Source organism: Rhinolophus sinicus, chromosome 1 (assembly GCF_057876585.1).
Source record: "Rhinolophus sinicus isolate RSI-liver-muscle chromosome 1, RSI-T2T, whole genome shotgun sequence".
NCBI lineage: Eukaryota > Metazoa > Chordata > Mammalia > Chiroptera > Rhinolophidae > Rhinolophus > Rhinolophus sinicus.
This window is the reverse complement of record NC_142501.1, coordinates 7,435,421-7,460,181: the sequence shown is the minus strand read 5'-3', so window position 1 is coordinate 7,460,181 and position 24,761 is coordinate 7,435,421. Positions and strand designations below refer to the sequence as shown.

The 24,761-nt window shown below is 50.4% G+C and overlaps 1 protein-coding gene across 1 annotated transcript; it reads right to left on the bottom strand.

Annotated features, from left to right (window-relative positions):
• Nucleotides 1-1,142: 1,142 nt before the first annotated feature.
• A4GALT (alpha 1,4-galactosyltransferase (P1PK blood group)) lies at nt 1,143-24,001 on the bottom strand. The gene is made up of 3 exons (XM_019715428.3): nt 23,917-24,001; nt 4,627-4,768; nt 1,143-3,050 (listed from the first exon to the last, which is right to left on the bottom strand). Exon 3 carries the CDS (start codon nt 3,010-3,012, stop codon nt 1,951-1,953), a length of 1,062 nt encoding a protein of 353 aa, XP_019570987.1. The 5' UTR covers nt 3,013-3,050; nt 4,627-4,768; nt 23,917-24,001; the 3' UTR covers nt 1,143-1,950.
• Nucleotides 24,002-24,761: the final 760 nt, after the last annotated feature.

The following is a 24,761-nucleotide window of genomic DNA, read 5'->3' as shown; positions in this document are numbered from 1 at the left end:
CTGGTGCCTCTGGGCCCTCAGCTCTGCACAGACTGACAGGAACTTCGTGAGGCCCCAGCAAAACTACATAGATGTGCCCACTGGGAGCCTGAGAGGGGCTTGGTATGGCTCTGCCCTTCAAGCTGTACGGAAGGACAGGCTGTGAATACTGCCATCCAACAGTCACGGTGGATGCCTGGGAGCTGTGGGCCTGGAGGAGAGGAGGTCAGGGAGGGCTTTGTGGAGAACAGGGGAAGGAACAGGAGTGTGTTGGCCAAGATTGTTGGGAAGGGCATTGCAGGTCGCAGCAAAGGCATCGAGTATCAACACATGGGCACTAGGGTGGGGTGGGGAGTCAAGAATGTACAGTTCAGTGTGGATGGAGGGCAACGCTCACGGCTGGGGAGGAACATGGGACCAGATCACTGAGGGCCTTGAATGCTGGGCCCAGGAGCTAGGCTTTGTTCCCTAGGCAACAGGGAGCCATAGAAGAGTTTAGGGTGAGGGAGTGATGTGTGTTTCATCTCTGTATGCTGACACATAGTAGGCACTCACTATACAATGGCCAAATTACTAATGAAAGAATGCTTGACCCTAAGAGGTCATCTCACTTGCTTATGTATATATAGTTATGTATTATTTGTATTATTAAGGTAAAACCTGCTCATTTAAAAAAAAAAAAACTTTAAGATAGGTGAAATGATATGGTGGTTGGAGAAATAATTGACATCATTCATTGTTTTCATCAAAAAACATCACCGGCTCTTGAATACCTCTAGAGCCAGGGAACTCACCTCCTTACCAGGCGGCCCAAGACCACTTGCAAGCAGAATCCAGAGGCCTCTAAACACCTCCCCTCTCAGCTGGCAGAGAGCAGCCTTCTGAGCTCCAGAGTTCCTGGCAGCACCCCCAGTTCTGCTAGGGAGGGCTTCTGAAGCCTGGCTGTAATGTCCAGCTCTGAGGCAGCTTCCTCAACACCACGCGGCTGGGGCGTTGCCCTTCCCTTGGAGAGATTTTCCTCTGGCCCAGCCCTTCCCATCCAGGCAGGTTGCATGACCTCAGGCAAGTGGCACAACCTGCAGCCCCAGCGCTTCCCCATCTGTAGAGCAGGCTGAAAGGGCTGTGCAAGTGGATGTGCTTTATCAGGCAAGAAGCACTAGGTGTCAGTGAGTCACTTGCTGTATTTATTATTTTCCCGTGTTCATTATGGGCAGGGTGGGGTGTTTTCTTTAAATGCTTTACCCCAAGCCAAAATAACTCCATGCCCCCATGCCCCTAGAGTGGGCCGCTGGCACGTTACCCTTGCAACATCTCTGGAAAGAAGGATGGGGTGGGCAGACAGCCTCCCCCAAAATGCTCCCCAGGCCACCTCTGCCGGCCACAGCTCCTCTGAAAAAGCCAAAACCAGGACAGCAAAGCCCCCCTTCCCCAGGCACACGAGGCTGGGTGTGCACACAGCTCTCCCACCAGGGGCCTCCTCTCCTCTCCTTTCCTCTGGAGGCTCTGCCCACCTTCCTCTCCCCTTCCCTGGGCTTCCCCATGCTGCCATCACGAGCACTTCGGCCCCAAACAGCCTGGCTTCCCTGTGACGCCTGAAAGATGCTTCGCTGTCCACAGCTGCCACGTGTCGTCCCAGACCCGAATGCTCAGCCAGCTCACTCCAGCTGATTTTGGCTGGGGGCCCTTCCCCCACCACTTGTTGCTTCTACCCTGAGACAGTGTACTGGCTTAAGGGGTGTCCCTCCAGCTTCACCCTGGCTTGAAGGGAGTGGACCCCAGGGCCCACAGCCCGCCCTCCAACACCTCTCAGGCTGCCAGTTCCCTGCCACCCCCTACCTCTGCCCCAAATCCTGGGCTGCAGCAGCTCGGGCCCCCTCACCAGGGCCCCCCCATCTCGCCTCCCCAGGAAGGACTGCTGGGAGCCCTTCTCCATCAGGATGTGGGGTGTGGGGAGGTGGCCTGTCAGGCCCCTCACAAGTACATCTTCATGGCCTCGTGTGTCGTGGGGCAGTAGCGGGCATGGAGCTGGGCCAGCAGCGCTTTGGACGTGGCCTTGAAGCGCGTGCCCTGGCTCTTTTTGTTCCACACATGGACAGCGTAGGTGGCATTCAGCAGCCGGGGCAGCTCCTCGGGGCTGACGTCCTCAAAGTACTTCTTCCAGTTCTGCCAGGGGATGGGGTAGAAGGCCTCACATGGCAGGATGGTGACGCCACGACAGGCGTGGCTGTCGCCCAGGCTGCGGGTGGAGCACCACTTCTTGAAGACCCGCGTGAGCAGCTGCGGGCCCTGGTGGCCCCAGACCCAGCCGTTGTAGTGGGCCACGAAGTCGCGCATGCAGAGGGCCATGAACTCGTGGTGGCGCTCGAAGGCCAGGAAGGCGCCGTTGAGGACATAGCGGGACTGGAGGCCCAGCATGTTGGTCAGGTTCCTCAGGTTCTTGAGGACGATGAAGTCCGTGTCCAGGTAGATGCCGCCAAACTTCCACATGAGCGCCAGCCGGGAGGCGTCCGAGAGCACAGGCAGCAGGTAGGGCTCCCACCGCCGCCGCACGGCCGCGTACCAGGCCGCCAGGGGCGTGTCCCGGAACAGCTCCTCCAGGTCCAGCGGGAGCAGCTGGACGTTGGGGAAGCAGCCCAGAAGCGAGAGGCCCAGGTGCCGGGGCAACGAGGCATTGCCGCCGGGGAGCCCCTTCATCAGCACCATGACCCGGGACTCGGGGTGGGCCCTGGCGGCCGACTCCACGGAGCACATGAACAGGAAGTTGGGGTTGGTCCGGTCTGAAGTCTCCAGGAAGAAGATGTTGCCCGGAGGGGGGGTGCTGGAGGGCGGTGTGGGGGGCATCAAGCGGGGGCAGGGGACGTCTACAGGCAGGTTAGAGAACTGCCCTTGGCTCCTAGGCTCCCCGACAACGTGCCAATAGATCATGATGGAGACCAAAAACATGAACTTGAAGCTGATGATGAACAGGGTGCAGGCCCGATGCCTCGGGATGCCCGGGAGCAGCCCCAGCAGGCAGTCGGAGGGCCTGGGCATGGTCTCTCAGAAGGAGCCTCCAGCAGGAACCGGCTGGTCTGCAAGAGACAGCGCCACATGTGGGCAGGCTGCTGGCATCCCCACCCAAGAGAAACACTCCCACAGACAGCAGCCGCAGCCAATGCCAACACTGGCTTCTGGAGCCCATGGGCTACCTGGAGGCTCAGACCCCATCTCCTTCCTCACCTGGAGGAAGAAGTAGACCACGGACGGAGTTTATGCGCTGTGACACACCTGTGAGCTCCCCAAGGACCAGGCCAGTGCTTCCCACAACATGTGGCCATCAAGGGCCCTGGGCAGGATCTGGCACATATAAGGGTTGTCAGACGTGATGCCTGGCCAGGCTTGTACCCCTGGGTGTACCAGGCAGGCAGCCCATGATTTGAGACCCAGCACACGTACTCCTCAGCTCTGTTTGGTTCCATAAACCAAGCCTGGGGCTGGTCTAGGAGGGCAGACTGTGGTGCAGCCTTGGGAACGCTCAGCGGAGTCCTGGGGCTGGCATGCAAGCTCCCTCCCAGGCAGGACAGAGAGCTCTAAGTACGCCAGGGTGCTTGCTGGGTCCTGAAGCCTTGGCCTGGACAGGCCAGGATCTCTTGGGCCCCTGGCTTCCCCAGCCCCTGCCCCGGGCTGTGCTTCTCCTAGACACAGGTCTGGAGGAAAAAGGGACGGAGGCCGCGCTGTATTCTATGACCTTGGCTAGTACCGCCCTTGGACCCTCACTCTCTCCTGGTGGTGCCCACTTGGCCAGCAGCCAGGAATGTCCCTAGGAGCCCTACAGGTGGCTGGGAGAAACAAGATAGGCTCGGGCCCCATCCCCAAGGGTGGGACTGTGGGACCCATGGGACCCCAAGTTGGCCTGAACCAGCTGTAAGACCTGGGGCAAGTCACTCAGTTCTCTGACCCTCAGTCTTCCTACCTGCAAGACAGGAACTCTGAAACCCACTAAAGGGTTGTATTCATTCATTCATTCATTCATTCAATAAATACTGACTGTGTACCATGCCCATGCTAGGAGACCTTCTCGGCATTTCACACATACTAACTCATTAAACACACAGCCACCCTAAGGGGTGGCAATCATCACCCCCATTTTACAGGTGAGGAAACAGAGAAGTCTGGTAACTCATGCTGAGTTCCGTGACTGGTAAGCAGCAGGGCAGGGGTTGGAACCCAGGATGCCCGGCTCCAGAGCCCGTGCTTGCACCACTGCACGGTCCTGCCTGGGAGGGATGGTACAGCTGATGTGCAGACTTGCCTGGTGCTTGGGGGCCTCAGTGAACATTGGCCTGGACTCTACTCACTGTTGACAGAACCCCCGCCACCATCTACTCAGCGCAAAGTGCCAGCTTCACACCCCCTCTGGCCCTCAGTAACCCCAGTGGGGTAGTTGCATCATTTCTACTTTGGAGGCCAGGAAACTTGGGCAGAAAGGGGTAAAGGGACTGGGTATAGCCTGGGGGCCAAAGGGAACTGGGGAAAACCCCTCCCCAGGACCGATGGGTCTCACGGCCGGAGAGTGGTGCCAGAAACCTGGCACTTGAGCAATTGGGCCCAGCCTTCCCCCAGTGCCAAGGGCAGGGAACCGTGGCGAAATCAAGGACTGGAACTGACCAGCCTGGGTGGCCCATGGTGGTGAGGCGGGGATCCGGGCAGCCTGGCAGGCCTCCTGCAGACACGCCCTGGCTCAGCAGCCAACCTTCTCTGCCAACACGAACACGGTCCTTCCACACGCTTCCCGCGACTGCAAATCCATCTGCAAAAGATGGTAAAAGACAGAGTGAGGTGGGTCTTGGGCTCTCGGAGCCCTGGGGCTCATTTGTTCATTGATTAGTTCACTCTCTTGGCCCCCCCGGGAACACGTTCAGCAGAGGGAAGATTTAGGTGCAGCCCTGCCCTGGAGGGGCGCTCAGCTTGTGGGGAGACCATCTGAAAGGAGACGAGGACCAGATACTAGAGGACAGCTGAGTTAGGAGAAGGTGGCTTCCCAGGGGAGGTGACACTTACAGAAGGGAGTTGGCCAGACAGACCTCCGTAGGCACGTGAGGTCCTATACACTTTCTCTCCCCAGTGCCGTGCTCAGCGCCTGGCACACAGTGGGCACACAGGAAACTCACTCACTCCCTGACTCATTCACTTGGCAGCCAGAGGGACACTTTGAAAATACAAGTCAGGCCACGTGGTCACTCCTCTGCTCAGGCCCTGAGTAATGTGGGAGGTCCACCAGGTCCTGCGTGGCCCCCATCCCGACCTCGTGCCCCACTTCTCTCCCCATCGTCTGCTCTGCCACACCTGGCCTCCTCGTTCTTTCTCAAACCTGCCCCCCCGTGCAGCCATTTCAGGGCCTTTGCACCTGCTGCTCCCTCTGCTTGGAACACTGTCCCCACAGATGTTCACATAGCTCAGTCCCTCACCTCGCTCCCGCCTTCATTCAAAAGTCATCTTCCCGTGGGGCCCTCCACAGACCCCCAAAAATGTCAACTGCCCCATCACTTCATAGTCTGTTGCTTCCTGTACTTATCCTAACATACTGTACATTTTTGTCCTTGTTTGTACTGGCTATTTATTTGGAACATAACCCCTCGGGGACAGGTATATTTCTGCGCTTTGTATGTTTTGTTCAGCATCTAGAATAGTGCCTGGCTCTTAATCCGTAGTAAATACCGAGTGAGTGACTACATCGGTGAGTGATTACGTGAGGAGCAAGTGAGTGAATAAAGGAGCAAATCAATGAGTGATCGAATCAATGAACGATCAGGGAGTGAGTGAGTGAGCAAACCAACGAGTGACTGAATGAACCAGTGAGCATGAGTGAGGAAACGGGGGGTCAGAGGTTGGGAGAGCTGCCTGAGAGCCCCCAGCGAATGGTGCAAACCAAGGACCAGTGTCCGCTGCCCCACCCTGCTTTTCCCCTGCAGGGAGAGAGGCTATTCTGGTCCCGAGTATTTTTAACCCAATGAGAACCACACTGAGGAGAGGACAGACAGTTGGAAGGAGGGAGGCCCGGCTGCTGGGGACCAGTGGTGCTGAGCCGATCTGGCTCCACCACGGTGTGCGGAGGGGTCTGGGCCTGGTGGGGAGGTAGGATGTGCCACTCGAGCCACGCCTGCCACCAGTTGAGGGTGCCAAACGCAAGCAGTACCATATTTGGTGTTGGAGCCCAAGACTCAGGAATAGAAACTCTGCATGGGGCCAAGTGGGCTCCAGCCAATACCCGTGTGACCTCAGGCCCAAAACATGCTCCTGGCCCCCTGGATGGGCCTCGCACTGGGGCCCAATCCTGGTCCTTCAGACAAGCCTGGCACAGCCTTGCTGTGCCTCCTCCTACCTCCCGGCCCCCACATCCAGCCCTGCACCGGGGAGCTCTTTCCAGTTAGCACATTAACGTGGTCAGTCCCTGCTCTAAGCCCTCCTGTGGCTCCCAGCATCAGGACTCCCCAGGTTCCCTCTCAGGCAGGACATGAGAATGAGAAGTGCACAGCTGGTGGAGATGGGGGGCCTCAGGCCTGACCAGACCCCTGCTGGCCTGGCCCTCAGCATCAGCCTGCAGGGCCCACATGGGGAGCACTGGCGTCAGGGGCTCAGGTTCAAGTGCCTGGAAAAGGCTCCTCTTCATGGCCCGCACCGACCTCTGCCCCGGCAGTGGGGGTGCTCCACCTCTGACCCTCTCTGGGCTCCCGTGTCCAGCACTGGCTGACCATGACCCAAACAGAATGGAGTTACAGTGATGGTCAGCTTGGTGCACTCTGAACCCCACTGCCAGGCTGGGTACTGACCGAGTGGCTCCCAGAACACCAGAGCTGGGCCCTTGGAGATTCCAATGTTCCAATGGGGACACAGTGGCCCAGAAAGGGAAAGGCACTCAGCCAAGGTCCCACAGCAACAGAGAGTGGGGCTGGCACAGGAACCTGGGAGCAGCTCTAGCCGGGGGCAGCTCAGGGAGCCCCCTGCCCCTCTGCAGGGTTGTCCCACACCCTAAAGATCTTCCTAGAAGAGCTGACATCTCAGGGGGCAGATATCTCAGAAATCTCAACCCAGAAATTGCGCTGACAGGAAGGGACCAGACTCTGATCAGCAACCTGTATTAGTTTCTTGTGGCTGAAACTTTGGGGCTTAAGAGAGACACTTAACTGCTCACAGTTCTGTAGAGCAAAAGCCTAAAATCAAGCTGTCGGCAGGGCCGCACTCCCCTCAGGCTCTAGGGGAGAATCTGTTCCTTGTGTCTGCCAACTTCCAGGGGCTCTAGGCTCCTGGGCTTGTGGCCACATCCCTCTAACCCCTGCCTCCATCTTCTTCACGTGTCCTTCTCTTCCCTTCCTGTCTCTTATAAGGACACCTGTCATTGGCTGGATGGCCCACCTGGGTCATCCAGGATCATTTCCTTATCTCAAGATCTTTAACTTAACGTCTGCAAAGAGCCTTTATCCAAAGGTCACATTCACAGGATCTGGGGGTGAGGACATGACACATGTGGAGGTCACTATTCACTCCACTGCACCTCTCCCCTTCTATGTCTCTATTCTGGAGCCTCAGAGCTACCTCATAAAGGAAGCTCTGTTCTCAAGTCACCGGTGAGGACACTGAGGCTTAGGGCAGGACAGTGACATTCCCAGGGTCACACAAGCAGTCGAATGGAGAACCTAGGGTCTGACCCTGGAGTCTGAGGTTTGCTGCCTCACCTGCTGTACATAGATGGATGTCTTGGGGTCTTGGCTTCAAGGGTCCCCTCTGCAGAGAGGCCTTCCCTGGCCATCGGCATGAGCGACCACCCTCTACCATCACTCTGGGTTATATTACCCAGACTTCCTTTCAGGACTCCGGTCACAGGCCTGTCCCAGGAAGCAGGCTGTAAATTGGAAAGCCACGTGCAGGGACTGGGGAGTGCCCACGTCCCTGTGAGGGTGAGGGATGTACAACCCAACAGAGGGAGAGGGACTGTGAGGCAGTCCCGTCAGAGGCCTCAGCTGGTCCCACAGGAGCCCTGGAGCTGACACAGCCTTCAGAGATGTCTGTTCCAAAGGAGTGTGGGGGCTTATACCCACACGGGACACAGGCTGTTCCCAGGGTGGGGGGTGTGACCTTGGTGGGGGCCTCCTTCCAGCCAAGGACAATTCCCTCTGGGCAACAGGTATGACTGCTTCTTCCCCCACCCCAAGGAAGGTGCTCTCCCTGGCAGGGAAATGACTACCTCATCCCCAACTGGCACCAGTGCCCCTGACAGGAAGGGGATACCTGGATTCATTATGTCTTGGGATATTTGGGGCTGTGGACACAGTGGGGGACAGAGCCCTGGCATTCTTCCACTTAGTAAGAAACCATCTGATAGAGTCAGAAGGCCCTGGCCTGGCTACAGGTAGGGTCAGTGTGTCATCTTAGTTCAGCCTGACCACCAACGAGGGGGGCAGGTATGATTCCAGCCAATCCTAGCCCCTGCTCCCTTGTTTAACTTTCAGAAAAGTGACTTGTCCAAGGGGCCATAGCTAGTAGCACTGGGGCTGGTGTGTGCTTTCAGGTCTACCCTCTCCTGTTCCTGACTTGCTGTGTGGGCTCAGGCAAGTCACTTTCCTTTTCTGGGCCTCAGATTCCTTTTGCACAGCGGGAGGAGAGCAGGACTAACCACATATTCTAACCATGGGGACACAGGGCACATACTGATCAACTTCCTTGAAAAGTTAACATCTGAGCAGATACTTTAGGCTCGAAGAAGCTTGAAGTAGCTGGGGAAGATTGCCAGGCTAGGAAATGGCACAGAATATAGAATTCAAACCCAGGTCCCTCCTGGAAGCTTCTAAACCTGCCACTAATTGACTCTGTGGCCTTGGGCCTGAACCTGCACTGTAGCTTCTTTGTCTATAAAACTGAGGGGGGGACTCTTTGGTCTCGGAATCCAGACCCTCCTTGATGTGAAAAATCAATACCTAGAGCTTCCGAATCCTGCTTGAAGGGTCTGCTGTCCTCCCTCCACCAATCTTTCAGGGCACAAATGAATATATGATTTCTACTCAAGAAGTAAGACTGACAGTTATAGAAGGTGATGACCCTTGTAAAAAAACAAACAAATGTGGATGTTTTCAGAGGAGAGGTTACAAAATATTCCTCCTCCAAGGCCTGTAAGGTGTTCCAAAGCCAGAAATTGAGCAGGCAGTGACTTGCCTTTTGGGGGAATATTACAAACAGAAAAATTAAGGAGGGTTGACTTATTTTTCCAATAGGAATAAGGCAGCAATAAGGAATAAGGCAGATTCTTGGTTTGGAATCTTCCCTCGTCTACTGATGTCACACAGAGCAACAGAGGAAAGAAAAAACAAACCAAAAACTATAGCTTCAGGGAAACCAGGAGTGAGAAAAACCCATAAACTCCAAGTCACAGGTAAGTGTGGCCCAAAGCACCTGAGGCCAGCAGGTGTGGCAGTGAAGTGGGGGAACAACAGGGTACAGAGGGAGGCCGGTAGTGGAAGATCTGAACAACCAGGGGGGCTCATGGCTGGAGGCAGGTTGCCTCTTGTACCAGGTTAGGTTCTGAGAGGCAAAAGAGGACTGGACCCAGCAGAGGACCATATTTTAAAGGAACAATCCATTGCCATAAAAACAGGGGAAGGAGCCTTTCAGCAGAGAAAACTAGAAAACGATCCTGGCCTCTCTCCCATTTTCCACTAAAACCTCCTGTTAATGGCTGGTCCAGGAAAATTCAACCAATTCAAATGCAGACAAAAAAACTTTGTGAAAGGAGTAAACACAGCACCCATACAAAGATGCTACATGAAAAAAAAAAAAAAAAGCACTAATGTTCCCCTACGTATATAGAAATTTCACCATAAAACAAATAAAAATTCTAATCCAAATTATAGCATGAATGAAAAACACTAGAAAAATTCCAGCTTGAAGGAAGACAAAGAGTAGAAAGAGCAGTTCTCTGCAAGAACTAGAGAAGAAATGGGTAGAAAAAGTGATGGAAGACATGAGGATGACGTGTGAGAACTGAAAAAAAGAACTGAAAAAAAGAAAGACAAAAACATTTCAGAGGCGAAGACCACACTACAAGAGACATAAGGGAGAACAGACTTTATACAAAGTATAGTAAGAGATAATAGAGATTAAATTGAGAAAAGTAAACGAAATCAAACAGAAATGGTCAAGGAGATCAAAACATTCTAGAAGAAGAAAAACAGATAGAAAAGATATGTAAAGGAGATCCAACAAGCGTATAACTGGAGTTTCGAAAGACGAAAACTAAAACAACTGAATAGGATAAATATTTAAAATTATAATTCAGGAAAAATTTCCTGAAATGGGGCAGACTTGATTTCATGAATTAAAGAGAGAACAATGAACCAGAATGGTAAATCCCAAGGCATAGTTTAGTAAAACTACTGGAGATTAGCAACACAAAAATACATCTTTGGGGGTTGGCCTGGTGGCTCAGGTGGTTGGAGTTCCGTGCTCCTCACTACGAAGGCTGCCGGTTCGATTCCGACATGGGTCAGTGGGCTCTCAACCACAAGGCTGCCAGTTCAATTCCTCGAGTCCCGCAAGGGATGGTGGGCTCCGCCCCCTGCAACTAAGATTGAACATGGCCCCTTGAGCTGAGCTGCCACTGAGCTCCCAGATGGCTCAGTTGGTTGGAGCACCGGCTCTCAACCACAAGGTTGCCAGTTCAATTCCTCGACTCCCGCAAGGGATGGTGGGCTGCGCCCCCTGCAACTAGAAAATGGCAACTGGACCTGGAGCTGAGCTGCGCCCTCCGCAACTAAGACTGAAAGGACAACAACTTGACTTGGAAAAAAATCCTGGAAGTACACACTGTTCCCCAATAAAGTCCTGTTCCCCTTCCCCATCCCCCAAAAAAAATCTAAAAAAAAAAAAAGGAGAAGAAGAAGAAATTGCAATTATTAAAAAAAAAAAAATACATCTTTGGGCAACTACACAAAAAGATCAAGCCGTCTATGAAGGAAGAGAATCGGGCTGGCATCAGATTTCTCAGCAGCAACATTCAAGGACGGAAGACAGTGGAGCACACGTGTACAGGATCGCCAAGGAAAGACAGTGTGAGTCAAATGTTAATACATAGGGGCGGCTGGTTAGCTCAGTTGGTTAGAGTGCGGTGCTCTTAACAAGGTTGCTGATTCGATCACATGGGCCGCTGTGAGCTGTGCCCTCCACAACTAGACTGAAACAACTACTTGACTTGGAGCTAATGGGTCCTGGAGAAACACAGATAAATAAAAGCTAAAAAAAAAAAAAAAAAAAAAAAAGGTTAATATATAGCTGAGCTGTTCTTTAAATATAAAGGTCATACACCAATTGTTTTGAAGTACAAGGACTTAGGCAATGTCGTTCCTATGAGGAAAACTGAGGAATAAGCTTCAACCAATCAAACGGTTGAGTAAGTTCAGTAAGAGGACTGGATACATTTAACTGCAGATTAAAAAATAAAAAAAGAAAACAAAAAAAATTAAAATAAATAAAAAATAAAAAGGCTCGGCCATAAGAAAAGACGAAATAGTGCCATTTGCGATAATATGGATGGGGCTTGAGATTATCATGCTAAGCGAAAGAAGTTGAGAACCATATGACTTCACTCATATGTGACATATAAAACTAAAAGCAACAAAGGAACAAGACAAATAGACAAACAAAAACTCACAGACACAGACAACAGTTTAGTGGTTCCCAGAGGGTAAGCGATGATAGGGGTGATAGAAGAGGCTAAAGGTGATGGCAGAACTGACTCTGGGTGGTGAACACGCAGTGCAATGTACAGACGATGTAGGATAGGATTGTACACTTGAAACCTATATAGTTTTACTAACCAAGGTTACCCCCAATAAATTTAATAAAATTAAAAAAAGAATTTTTAAAGGTAGGAATAAGGATGACAGAATAGAATGGGATGTCATACAGTCAGTCAATGTAGAAAATGATACAGATAAAAAAAGGTTGGTAGGGAAGGGGGAAAGAAGGTGTCAAGTGGAACACGCTTGGTGGCTGCCTCATCTTCAATTGCTGAGGGTAAAAGCTAAAACATCAAATAGTAAAAGTTTAAGCATATTTATACTACAAAGGTGACCAATAAGAAGGATAATAATACCCTATTTTGTTGAATCTAGTAAGATGAATTTTTAGGTACCACTAAAAAAAAAATGCTGCCGATTAAACAATGTCACATTGCTTTCTTATTATATAATTATTATTATTTATTTAGTTATTTTTAAAGATTTTGTTGGGGGAGGGGAACAGGACTTTATTGGGGAAAAGTGTGTATTTCCATGACCTCTTTTTTAATTAGGGAACAGTGGTATGTTTTTCCCAGGACTCATCAGCTCCATTGAAGTCAAGTTGTTGTCCTTTCAATCTTAGTTGTGGAGGGTGCCATTCAGCTTCAAGTTGTCCTTTCAGTCTTAGTTGTGGAGGGCGCAGCTCAGTTCCAGGTCCAGTCACCATTGTTAGTTGTTAGTTGCAGGGGGCGCAGCCCACCATCCCTTGCAGGAGTTGAACCGGCAACCTTGTGGTTGAGAGCCTGAGCTCCAACCAACTGAGCCATCTGACCACCCGAGAGCTGAGCTCCAACCAACTGAACCATCTGACCACCCGGGAACTGAGCGGTAGCTCAGTGACTTCCTTCTAGTTGCGGAGGGCGCAGCTCGCTGGCCCATGTGGAAATCGAACAGGAAGCCCTGTTGTGCAGAGCTGCGCTCTAACCAACTGAGCCACCCGTCCGCCCCTATAATTTTTATTTTGAAAGAACTGTTTAGTCGGATTTCTAAATCACCTATCTCTCCTGTGCATACAGAAGAAGAAAAATAAGTGAAATAAATTGGGTAATGTGTTTCTGAAACTTTGTCACCTTTAAAACCTGATTCTTCTGAATGACTTCAGTTCAGTGTCACTGAGGCCTGCGTTTTCCATACAGTGTGATCTGTACTATCCACTGTGGGTGGTGCAGCATTTCTAAAAAGAATGCTTCACTATTGTCTCCAGAATTTTCTTCCTTCAGGTTTTCATGTCATTGCAGGGGTAGGCAATGGCCACTGTCATGAACACCACATGACTAAAGGCCTCCAGAGGCATTAGATTAATAATTTTTTAAAAAGCCTTAAAATCACTCGGTACAGTATCAGCTAAAACGGGACAGTGACAAGAAAAAGGGGAGGAGTAAAGAAGAGGAAACAAGTTAACGTATTGTTCACAGAAGAGAAACATTAGATACTACGGGAAGAAAGAAGGAACTAGGACTATCAGGTGGAGATATAAATATAAATGTAACCACTAGAACAGAAACACCAGCTTTCCTAAATGTCAGAAGCACTACAGGTTTTTTTTTTAAAAAAATGAAGAAACAGACCACCAAAAGTAAAAGAATAAAGAATACAGCTCTCCCACATGCACAAAGACATATTTATGTACATATGCACAATATAACACAAAGAAAACCAAAGACCAAATATATGGTGATGGAAGGAGAACTGACTCTGGGTGGTGAACACACAATGGGATTTATAGATGATGTAATACAGAATTGTACACCTGAAATCTATGTAATTTTACTAACAATTGTCACCCCAATAAATTTTAAAAATAAATTAAAAAAAAAAGAAAACCAAAGACATCTACCATATCAATAAATATAAATTGATTTATTTCACTGATCTTAATAAAAAACACAGATTTTCAGTTTAGGTCACAAGCAAAACCCAGGTCTATCCTGCACTCAAGAGACAGACATCAAACACAGTGATTTAGAATGGTTAAAATAAAAGAATGAGCAAAAGTATAAAGACGAATACAAACAAAAACAAGGCTGGGGCCATAATCTTAATATCAGACAATGAAATGCAAGCCAAACATCACTAAATGAGCCAAAGAAGGGCCATTTATAACGCTAAATGGGATAATTCATAGGGCACCAAATAACACTGCAATGATTTTCAGGAAGAAGAAATTACAGGAATATTAGGATAAATAGATTGGAACCACTAAGAAGAGATTTTAATTCAGCTCTCTGAGCCCAAGAACATTAAGTAGATGAAACATAAATACAAATTCAGAAGACCGAAATAAAATAATCAGTAAGGTACCACAATATAGCAAACTCTCTATGCTAGTAACAGATAATGGACTTTCAAGAGTGACAGAACATTCATGAAAATTGAAAACCTCAACAACGTCCAAAAATATAAAAAATATAGACATGTATGATCGCAAGGCAGAATGACTAGAAATTAATGTAAAAATCTGAAAATTAGAAAAGGAAATTCTCATGGACAATTCTTGAGTCAAAAGGGAAATACAAACTGAATTTGTAGGATTTCTAGAAAATAACCATAGTCAAAATATCATGAATCTGAAGCTATAGGATACAGCTGCAGCAATAATCAGAAAAATATTTATGGCTTCCATACATGTAATAATGACAACAGAATAGATAAAAATACATAAAGCACCAGAGCAAAAACATTAGAAAAAGAACCATAAAATAAACAGAAAGAATAAGGAAAGAATTAATAAAGATTAAAGCAGAAATAAATTAGGAAACAGATAAGTAGTAGAACTAAGAAATATGGCAAAAATCTGGCTCTTTGGGGAAAAAAAAAATTCAATAAAATATATAAACTACCATTAACCTAATTTAAAAGAAAAAGGGAGCAGGGGCCTGGGGAGAAAACATCCAATGCAAACTGAAAAATGCCAAATGGGAAAGTAAGCAAAGAAGCAGAGGGAAAACATTTTTAAATCATAAGATAGTACTTTGCAAATAAAATTTAAAACCTTATAAAAGTAATTTCTAGACAAATATAATAAATCAAGACTCTTCCTGGAAGAGAGAGATCTCCTAGATAGGCCAATTTTCACATAAGAATAGCATTATAAAAGAGCATTAAGAAGCAAAAGCACCACAGCAAGGTATTTTTAGAGGAAAATTCTAGCAAACTCGTAAATAACAGAAAATCCCAATGCTTTTTGAAGTGTCCAATAGCAAAATTTAAGAGAGAAAACTTAAAAAAACAAAACAAAAAAAACCTGACAAAATTTGCAACACTCTGGATAACTTACGAATCAGTAGATACTCCTTAACAAAATTACATATATCATCACCAAAGCCAGGAGCCAGCTTCCTATTCAGGGAGCATGCGTACTCAGCTTCACACATGGGGCACTCCTCTGGAGACAGGGAAAAGCTAAAGGTACCCACCACCATCACTAGTACTGGAGGTATTCATCAAAGCAATTTGACAAGAGAAAGAAATTAGAGGCATAAAAACTGAATAGAAACTGTTAAAACTATTGTTATTTCCGTAAGATGTTACAGTATACCTGGACAAGTCAAGAGAAACTATCGAAAAACTACAAACAATAAAAGAATGCTGAAAAGGGGTAGGACACACACGCACACACCCATAAATATAAACAAGCAGAAGATACAATGAGAAAGAAGAGCCCACTTACAACCACCACCACCACACTACTGAAGCTTAAACTTAACAAGAGATGTGCAAAATCTATGTGCGCAGAAATTGAAAGTCCCTGAAGAACACAAAATAAAGTTGGACAAGTGGAAAGACACACTATGTTTTTGGATAGAAGACTTAATTTCATAATCATGTCAGTTTTCTCTAATCCGATTTATAAATTGTACATGATTCTGAATTCGACAAATTGATTCCAAAGTTCATATAGAAAAATTAGCAAGAATCTCCAGGAGGGGCGGCCAGATGGCTCAGTTGGTTAGAACAGGGTTGCCGGTTCGATTCCCACATGGGCCAGTGAGCTGCACCCTCCACAACTAGATTGAAGGACAACAATTTGACTTGCTGCTGATGGGCCCTGGAAAAACAAACTCTTCCCCCTCCAAAAAGAAAATTAAAAAAAGAAAAAAAAGAACGTACAGGAAAACTCTGAGGAGGAACAAATGAGGAAGGCCTGCCCGTTTAGATATTAAACCACCCTATAAAGTTTCAATAATTAACACAACGTGGTCATATAAACAGACAAACGGGGCAATGAAACAAAAGGCATCACAGAAGTAATGTGGTACTTACACACTCAGTAAAGGCAGTTATGTCCAATCAGTAAAGCAAATGCATCTCTTAATACAGATGCTGAGACACTGGAGTAGTTGCCAGGGAAAAAGAATAAACTGCATCCAACCTCAGAATGCACCCCAGGATAAACTCCCAATGAAAAATAATAAAGCCCATAAAAGTTTAGAACAAAACATGAGTAAATTTCTTTGTAACCTTAGAAGTGGGAAAGTTTTCTGAACTACGTATGAAATCCAGAAGCCATAAAAGAAAACATGAATACATGTGACTGCTTTGCAAGAACAAACCTCTCCATGCCCTCCCCCAAAAAACTACCAGCAAGAAAGTCAAAACTGAAGTGACAACTTGGGGAAATTTCAGTGCTTCTTGATCCCAAAGGTCTAATTTTCCTAACCTATTTAGAGCTCCCAGAAGACAAGGAGAAAAAGACCAACAAACCGAAAGAAAATAGGCCAAGGACACTTCCCACACGTGCAAAAAACTGACCCTTAAACACACCAGCAAGATTGAGGACCTTTCTGAGAGTAAGAGGAATGCAAATGGAAACACTCAGATGGCATCTCTCACCTGTCAGATGGGCAAAAAGCCAGGGCTTAGAAACATTCTTCTGGCCAGGCACCCTTCTAGAAGGCTTGCCGAGTGGCACCGCTCCAGTGGTGAGGGCAAGTGAGCCACATCTATCTAAGTTACACCGACATTATGCTCTCTCCACGTAATCCCACTCTGTGACCTTATCCTACAGATAAGTGACATTTGTGCAGGTCACAAGTTTGTTTGCAATTGCAGCCATTAGAAACAACCCCCAAGGTCTTTTCTGAAGGGACTGATTAAATACACAATGACACACAGATAACTTGGAAAACAATGTCAGCTGGCAGAGTCCAAGGCTGCTTCTACTCGTGGCCCAGTCCCACGTGGCCAGCACAGACCCTAACATGTACATATTTTTTGAAGGAATGAGTAAATGATCCCTAAACTGTCCGAAAACCCAGGACCAAAGGTGGTGACTGACCCGGGGTGGGGGTGGGGGTGGGGCCATTTGCAAACTGGAAACCATGAGCGATGCAGATTACAACTGTTAGAAAGTGTAACTGGTTTATTCTGCCTGACCCTCTGAGGGTACAAAATAAGGTTACGTGCCTTTGACTCTTCGTAGTAAAATACCTGAGTATTCACTGGTCCTAAGAGAGGAAAGGGGACCTTCCTAACCTTCCCAACGCTGCATGGCTAGTAAATGTGGGAGGCAGGATTTTCACCTGTGTATGTCTGCCCCCAAGTCTCAGACCCTCCTCCCTTTGCTGAGGCCATGCCCCCTGCCACGGTCACTCCAGCTCTGCACTAGAGGCTGGACTAAAGATCAAGCTGCCAGGGGTGGGCTTCTCGGGGCAGGGTGATGTCACTCTCCCTGAGCTTTCGGATGAGTTCAGGGAGCAGTAAGTCACCATGAGCCTGAAGCCCCACATACTTGGGCAGGAGCACGCAAACACCAGGACCTCCTGAGGTGCCAGGGTGGCTGACTGTGGACGAGCTTTCTGTACTGGTCACTAGTAGGGGAAATGCTTTGTCAGAGGAAATCATGTCCGGCAAATGAAGTACCTATGGAACAGGCATCTAGAAATTCTGGCCTGAATTACGAGTCCCAAGTTCACTCTACTTGGAAGAAAGTTCCCATGTTGCCTCACTTTCTCTCTCTCTCTCTCTCTTTAAAATTGCATTAAAGATTAAAACTCATTGGCAGCAAGAGAGAGTGCCACTCCACCTCCCACCTCCAAACACACACACACAGCACTGCTAATACTGGGTGTTTTATTCTTAACAGTCTCTGCCAACTGGATATTGCCTGAGCAAGGGGCCTGGTTTCTATCTTCTATACACTTGTTCTGTGACCTTGGAGTATGAACCCCCAGCCCACCACTAATTCTGAGTCTCAATTTCTTCATCTGTAAAATAAAGAGCTTGGGAAGGACAATGTCTAAGGATACTTCTAGAAAGACCTTCCTAATCTGGTCTCTCTGGCCTTGGTTCTGCCCATTCCATCAGCAGTGTCATCACTGACTTCTCTAGACAGGGCACCTCAGGGCCACTTGCCCCTTGGTGCCAGGCCAAGAGCACAGATATGAGGCCAGAGGAATGACAGTTCATGGGTGAGAGTTCTTGCCCAACCTGATACAAAAAGTCATCTTGGGGAGAAACTGGTCAAGACCTTGGCCTCACTCCCAGCACGTTGGATCATTCATTCAACAAATGCTTGAGCACCTACTATGTGCCAGGCCATGCTCCAAGGTTTGGAAATACACACAGCAGTGAACAAAGCAGACAGTCTTGGCTTCATGGAACTGACATTCCAGTGGGAGAAAATTAACAAGAAACACATCAGGAGGTAAAACATGCTATAGAGAAAAATGTGGCAGGGAAATTGGGCTGCAAGGACTTGGGGACGGGGTGCTACTTTACACAGAACCGTTAGGGATGGCCTCTCTGAAAAGCTGACATTTGTGCCGAGACAGAGGGGACACACCATAGGGATCCAGGTGTGGAAATCAGTGAGTGCAAAGGCCCTGGGGCCAAGTACCTGAGGCGTTGATGGAACAGCAAGGCAAGGCAGGGGAGGAGGTATCAGGAGAGGTCAGAGACAGTGGGGAGACCTGGCCGTGGGGCCGTAAGGGCCATCAGAAGGCTCTGTCTCTATGGGGAGGGCACCTCCCCTCAGCTCTCATTGGGAGATTCTGAGGAGGAAAGGGCTACAGTGTGACTTATGCCTTAAAGACATCTTTAAGATCTGGCTGCTTTTGCAGAGTAAACTACAGGGGACGTGTGACTAGAAGCAGTTATGAGGCCACTGCACTAATCCACAGGAGAGGCGGGAGTAGGACAGGGAATAGGGGGAGAACCCCTCTTTGAACAGATTTCCCCCACATCTCTCCGTCTCCCATCAGCCCAATCACAGCGCATGCAGCTCAGGTCTCCTCATGTCTCTCCATCTGTCTGTCTGTCTCGGGAACCACCATCACAGCCTCCTCCCTGGCTTCCTGCCTCAGCCCCCTCCAGGAGGCCCCCACACCCCACAATGCTGAGGGCTCATGGGCACCTCCCCTCAGCCCTGCCCCTCTCAGGTCCACAACTTGCAGACCAGCCATGCCGCTGACCTCTGTTGTCCTGCTCAAGCCATCGGGCTCTGGGAATTCCAGGTTTCTGCAATGTGCTCTTTGCCTCTTCCCCAAATAATCCCTCCCTCCCCTGGTCAGGACTTCCTAACCACCAGAGGAGAGCTTGCCATCTGCCAAGGACAAACCATGCGTCGGGTACTCTGCCAAGCAGTTAGCTCTTTACCTCATTTCGGCTTCCTGTCTACCACTGTGGCCCCATTTTACAAATGAGAAAACAAAGGTGCAGCGAGGAAAGGGACCTTCCCAACACGGCATGGCTAGCCAATGTGGGAGGCAGGATTTGCATCCAGGTATGTCTGTCCCCAGCTCTCAGACCCTCCTTCTCTGTGAGTCTCTCCTGACCTAGGTGAGCAGAGCAACCACCTCCAGTTAGTTGCCTGGACTTCAGCACAGCTCCCACCAGCGGCTGTGGGCCGGGTCCCCAGTGCTGCACCTGCTGGCACACAGTAGGAGTTTGTGGCTACCTTCCAAATGAGTGGGTCTGTGAATAGCACTCACCCCAAACCCTGCCTCACTTAGGCCACAGGCAGCCCCTGGGGTGAGTCCTGCTGGGAGTGACCAGGGTGAATTTGGCCTTGGGCTGAATTGGGAGCAGAGGGAAGTGGACACTGAGTCAAATGCGGCCCACCCTGCCTGAGATTGTAAATGACATTGAATTGGGGAGGGCCTGGCACACAGCGGGCACACTATAAATGTGTGATGACTGAGTGATGGGGGTAAAGAAAAACCATCCTGATACGCTCAGTGTCTTTGAAAACAATGGTAAAAACTTGAAAGGAAAACCAACTCTTCTCTATTGCTCAAAGCCACCGACCGGTTCTGGGAACTCTAAGCTTCTGCAATACGCAATCCCCTCTTCCCACAACGTCCCTCTGCCCCTCCCTCGCCCAGCAGCAACCATAATAGGGAAGAAGAGTTGCCACTTGCCAAGAACCCACTAAGATGCCATTTCGGTTTTATTCCTGGCTGTGAGGGTTATGGGTGATTTTCGTTGTCTTCACATCTTGGAGTGTTGTGTATGTGTTTCCATGACACACGTACATTTAGCCGACGGTAGGGCTGGTAGGGCCAGAGTAGTCAGGCTGCCCGCTCCCAGTCTTCGCAGAGAGGCTGCGTGGGTGCGTGGGGTGGTCACCCTGCAGGGACACCTCCCGCTTTGCTCTTTATCAGGAAGACAGTGTGGAGCCCCTGAAGGCTGGAGGGAGGGACAGGTGAGTGCTCAGTCTTCCCGTGGCCCTGGCACAGAGGGTACCTGTCAGCATGTTGGTAGTCTTTCTGGTCCTTTTCCATTCACATGGAGCCGTGTTTACACAGCGCCGCATACAGGAGACACAAAAGGAGGTCCTATTACACGTGCTGCTCTACAAACACCGTGTTGTATTTTCACTTAAAAATATGCTGGCCCCTGTGCTCTAACACTAGGTGGTGGAGGGGGCTGCACGTCTCCTAAAACTCATCGAACTGCCTGCGTGCAGCGTGTAAGTTTTACCTGAACAAAGCTGCCAGAGAAATCTGAGCTGTGCCCCAGCGATGAGACCAATACAGAGAGCGCCACACCCTCGTCTTCAGGGCTGCATGGCACCTCGTCATGGGGCAGGTCCGTCCCTCATTTTGAGGATCTTATTAGCATTCACATCTTTTCTGAGCACGTCCTTCATTATTTCTATAGGACTGGTTCCTAGAAATGAGCCTCCTGGATCCAAGGAAACGGAATTCCCCTAAGGTTGTAGCTGCAGCGCAGTAACTTGGCTCCAGATGGTTTTAAAAAGTCCAAAGGGGGTGATAACACCAGGGAGGACTTAAGGGGACGAGGCCAGCAAGCAGCACAGGGAGTGGGGACCTTGGGTCCAGAACCCTTTCCTTCCACGGATGCTTTTCCGCCTTCTTCTCTACAAAGACCAAAGCCAGTTCCTAAGGTGTCCTCCCAGCCCCTCCCTCTCACCTCCTGTCCTCACCAGCTCGGAAGGTCTCTCTGGACCAGTGCTGGGCACCTGCCACCTCCCGCATCCTCTGGGACCTCAGTTCATCCACCTGCCCTTCCCTCTCCGGGGGCCTCAGCCACTCTGTCTTCTGGCTCTTTCCCATCCGCTCATAAAAGTCTCCCTTATCAAAAAGCACACACACAAAGTAAAAAAAAAATATTAAAAACACGCTCCTCAAACACACCAGCAGCAGCAAAAATAAAAGCTACGTTAAAACTGAGGGAAGCTCTTGGCCACAGAGATGGGATACGTAATTCACTAGTGAGATCAAACGAGAGATAAGAAACACACAGAGATCTGGTCATTCATACTCTTTGACCCAGTAATTCCATTTCTAGGAAATAACAAGAAACACACACTCACAGCCTGAGGAAGCATGGACGTCCCTCTGGGAGCCCGCTGGCTCTAGGGACAGCCCTTATGAGGTTCATACGCACTGAGTACGGAGAAACACCCAGCCACATACACAAATGGAGTATTCAATGCAGCATTATCTAAAAGAGCCAAATATAAAAAAAAACCAAAACATCAAATGAGACCCATTAACTAACAATGACGTAACAACATGTAAGTGTTGACAAATATAAAAAACGATGTTTGAGAGAGGTGAAGAATTTGGAACATTTATATAGGCAAGATACTCAAATAACTAAAAATGTGTTTTAAAATTCTGGCAAAAGGAGCAAATTTTAACAATAGGTATCTCCAAGTGATGTAAACATGGAATCCCCCCCCACACATACACCTCTTTCAAGCAACATTTAGTGAGCACCTATGATGTGACCGCCTGGGCACCGGGCTGCAGGCAAGGAGAGAAGAGGGATCGAGATCTGGGAGTTGTGGCCGCACCTGGGAAGCACCCTATGAGGAGGAAGGACATTCCAGAGAGCAGAGCCAGCAGCAGAGCTTGGGTGGGCAGGTCCCAGGTGTAGCTATCCACCCCACCCTCGGGAGAGAGAACCAGGAGGGGCAGCGGAGGTTGGGGGGGATAGAAGGGGAAAGTGGGGGGGGGGGTAAGGGGACTAGGAGGGGAAGTGATGTCCCCACACTTCAAACTTCTCTTTCTCATCCGCCCCTTCTTCCAGTCTTGCTGCAAATGTCTGGGTCTCACTCTGCCCTCGTCCCAACTCAGACCTTGCAGGCTGGCACCCCTGCTGCCGTGGGTACTTGGAGACCTGCATCCAGGACCCCATGGCCGGGTGGGTTTGGAAATTGTTGGCTGGGGCTGATGTGGTGGGTCACAATCGCCTGACGTTCTGAGTCAGCCGAACGATTCTGCCAACCCTGACACACACACACACACACACACACACCCCGGGAACAACCCCACTAACCTAGGCAGCTAGAAGGCTCCCACTGGTACAAGGAAACAAAACACATTTTTAAGAATTTCCATTTCCGAGTCTGTCCTATAACACTGAGCTGTCCTAGCAGACAAGCAGGGACAGGCACCGGAGGCAGAAGAGGAAAATGAACAACAGAGGAGATTCCATCTAGACCCTTCCTTTCTTTTCCTTTGTATTTGGGCCTGACCAGGAGATTCCCCCCAGGGGATCAGGGCTGTGGGAACACGGCGCGCAGGCGTGGGCGCGTAGGGGTGTAGTCCCGGCCAGGCTGGGTCCCGCTATGTCACCAGGGCAGTGTGGACCCCCTTCTTTGGGAAGAGGTGACAAAGGGACATCCTTGGGCAGCTGGAGGAGAGAGCAGGAGGGCCAGAGGGGGTCACACCAGGTGCTCCAGGGTATCTGATGAATGACGGGATAAATGGCTTTCCGGGACTCCTAAGGGCCTGCGGGCAACAATCACTCAGTATTTGGGGGAGATAGAAAGGGTGTCCTCCTGAGAGAGGGGTGGTTGCAGGGGAGATGGCTTTTAACCCTCTCAGGGCCAGAGGCTGAGCTGAGTTTGGCAAGACGGTGGGAACTTCTACCCTCAGGTGTCAGGTGAGGAAACTGCGGCAAGGGGACTCGCCTAGCAGTGAAGAGAAGCGGACGCTGAGACTGGACCTCCCCGCAGCACATCCCAGCTCCCACTTCACTCAATCTTTCCCATCTGGAGAAGGGGAGGGAGAGAAGCACGCCGGAAGGAGGGGTCGTCTGCAGACGCGTATCCTGAGACGAGCGAGCCTGAGGCCCGACTTTCCGACTTCTCAGCTCTTACCCGGGCAGTTCCCTGCACCTGGACAGCCCTTCCCCGCCTCGGAGCGTCCAAAGCCTCAGCATCTCCTGCCCCGGCAGCCCGCCCTCCAGCCGGCCGCTCCCCACCGTTCTCCCTGCAGGGCCAGGGGCGAGCGCGGCCCCGCGGCCAGGCCTCCCGGGACGATTCCGCGCCCCCAGACAGCGCGGCGCTACTCGCCCAAGGTCGCAGCGCGGGACGGGCGGGGCCGCCCTCGGACCCCGGCTTCTTGCGCCCACTGCCCTCTCCCACCGCGGTACCCGGCCCGGGCGGGGCTGTTCCGAGGGCTCTCAGGCGGGGCAAGGCCACCCTAGCGGCCCGGGGCTCCCGCTCCAGCCGCCCCGCTCAACTTTGGGGAGCAGGGGAGCGGAGGCGACGGCCGGGGACCGCCGCGCCCAGTCAGTGCGCACTCAAATGTCCCCTCTGGAACAGGTGGCGGGGCAGTGGCCGAGCTCTCCCCGCCTTTTCCTTCTCAAAACGCCCCTCCCTGCCCGCGCCGGGGCGCCCCCAAGCCCGCGTCCCGGACCCTCGTCCACGCACCCTCCACGCGGCCCGGGTACCTCCTGCTCCGGTGGCGGCGGGCGCCGGATAACGTTGTCCCTGACCCAGCCGGCGGGAGCGCCGCCCCTCCAGCCCGGGGCGTGGTCAGCACCGCCCCGCCCCGCGCGCTCCCCACCCCTGCTGAGTCTCGGCTTCCCCGGCCCGCCTGTCCTCTAGCTCCCGGCTCAGCGGCTGGACCATCAGCAGCCCTCAGGCCAGCAGGTACGGAGCCTCCGCACTCTGTGCCTCCTTGCCGCCTGCTCTGTGGGTTTATAATCCCATTTTCCCCATTTAACAGATGAGAAAACTGAGGCTCCAAGCGGTTAAGTAACTTGAAAGTCACACAACTGAGAAGGGGCAGTCAGTGTAAGTTAATGAACCTAGGCTTGCCTGTTGCCACTGCCCAGAATGTATTTATAACCTCTCTCCTCAGCTGATGACTGGTGCCCAGGTCACTTAGAAAATGGAGACCCTCCATGCCAGCCCTAGGAACTGTCTGGCACTTAGTACATGCCCCGTAATTATCCTTTGAATGAATCAGAAGACAATTCCCACCAGGACCAGGCTGACCCCACACCCCCTCCACTTGTCAAGATCCCGCTTCAAGCCAATACTGATCCAGCAATTCTACCCTTCTGTCTTCTCCCCATCACTGTCCTCAATCCACAAGCGGTTACTTACCTCATCTTAAAACTAAAACAAGTAAACAAAACCCCTCTTAGGACCCCTGTGCCCCCTCCAGCTACTGCTGCCTCACGGTTCTTCTTCCCTTTATGCAAAAATCCTGCCAGAGTTGTCTCTCCACCCAGTCTGCAGTGTCTCTGCTCCCATTCTCCCTTAAACCC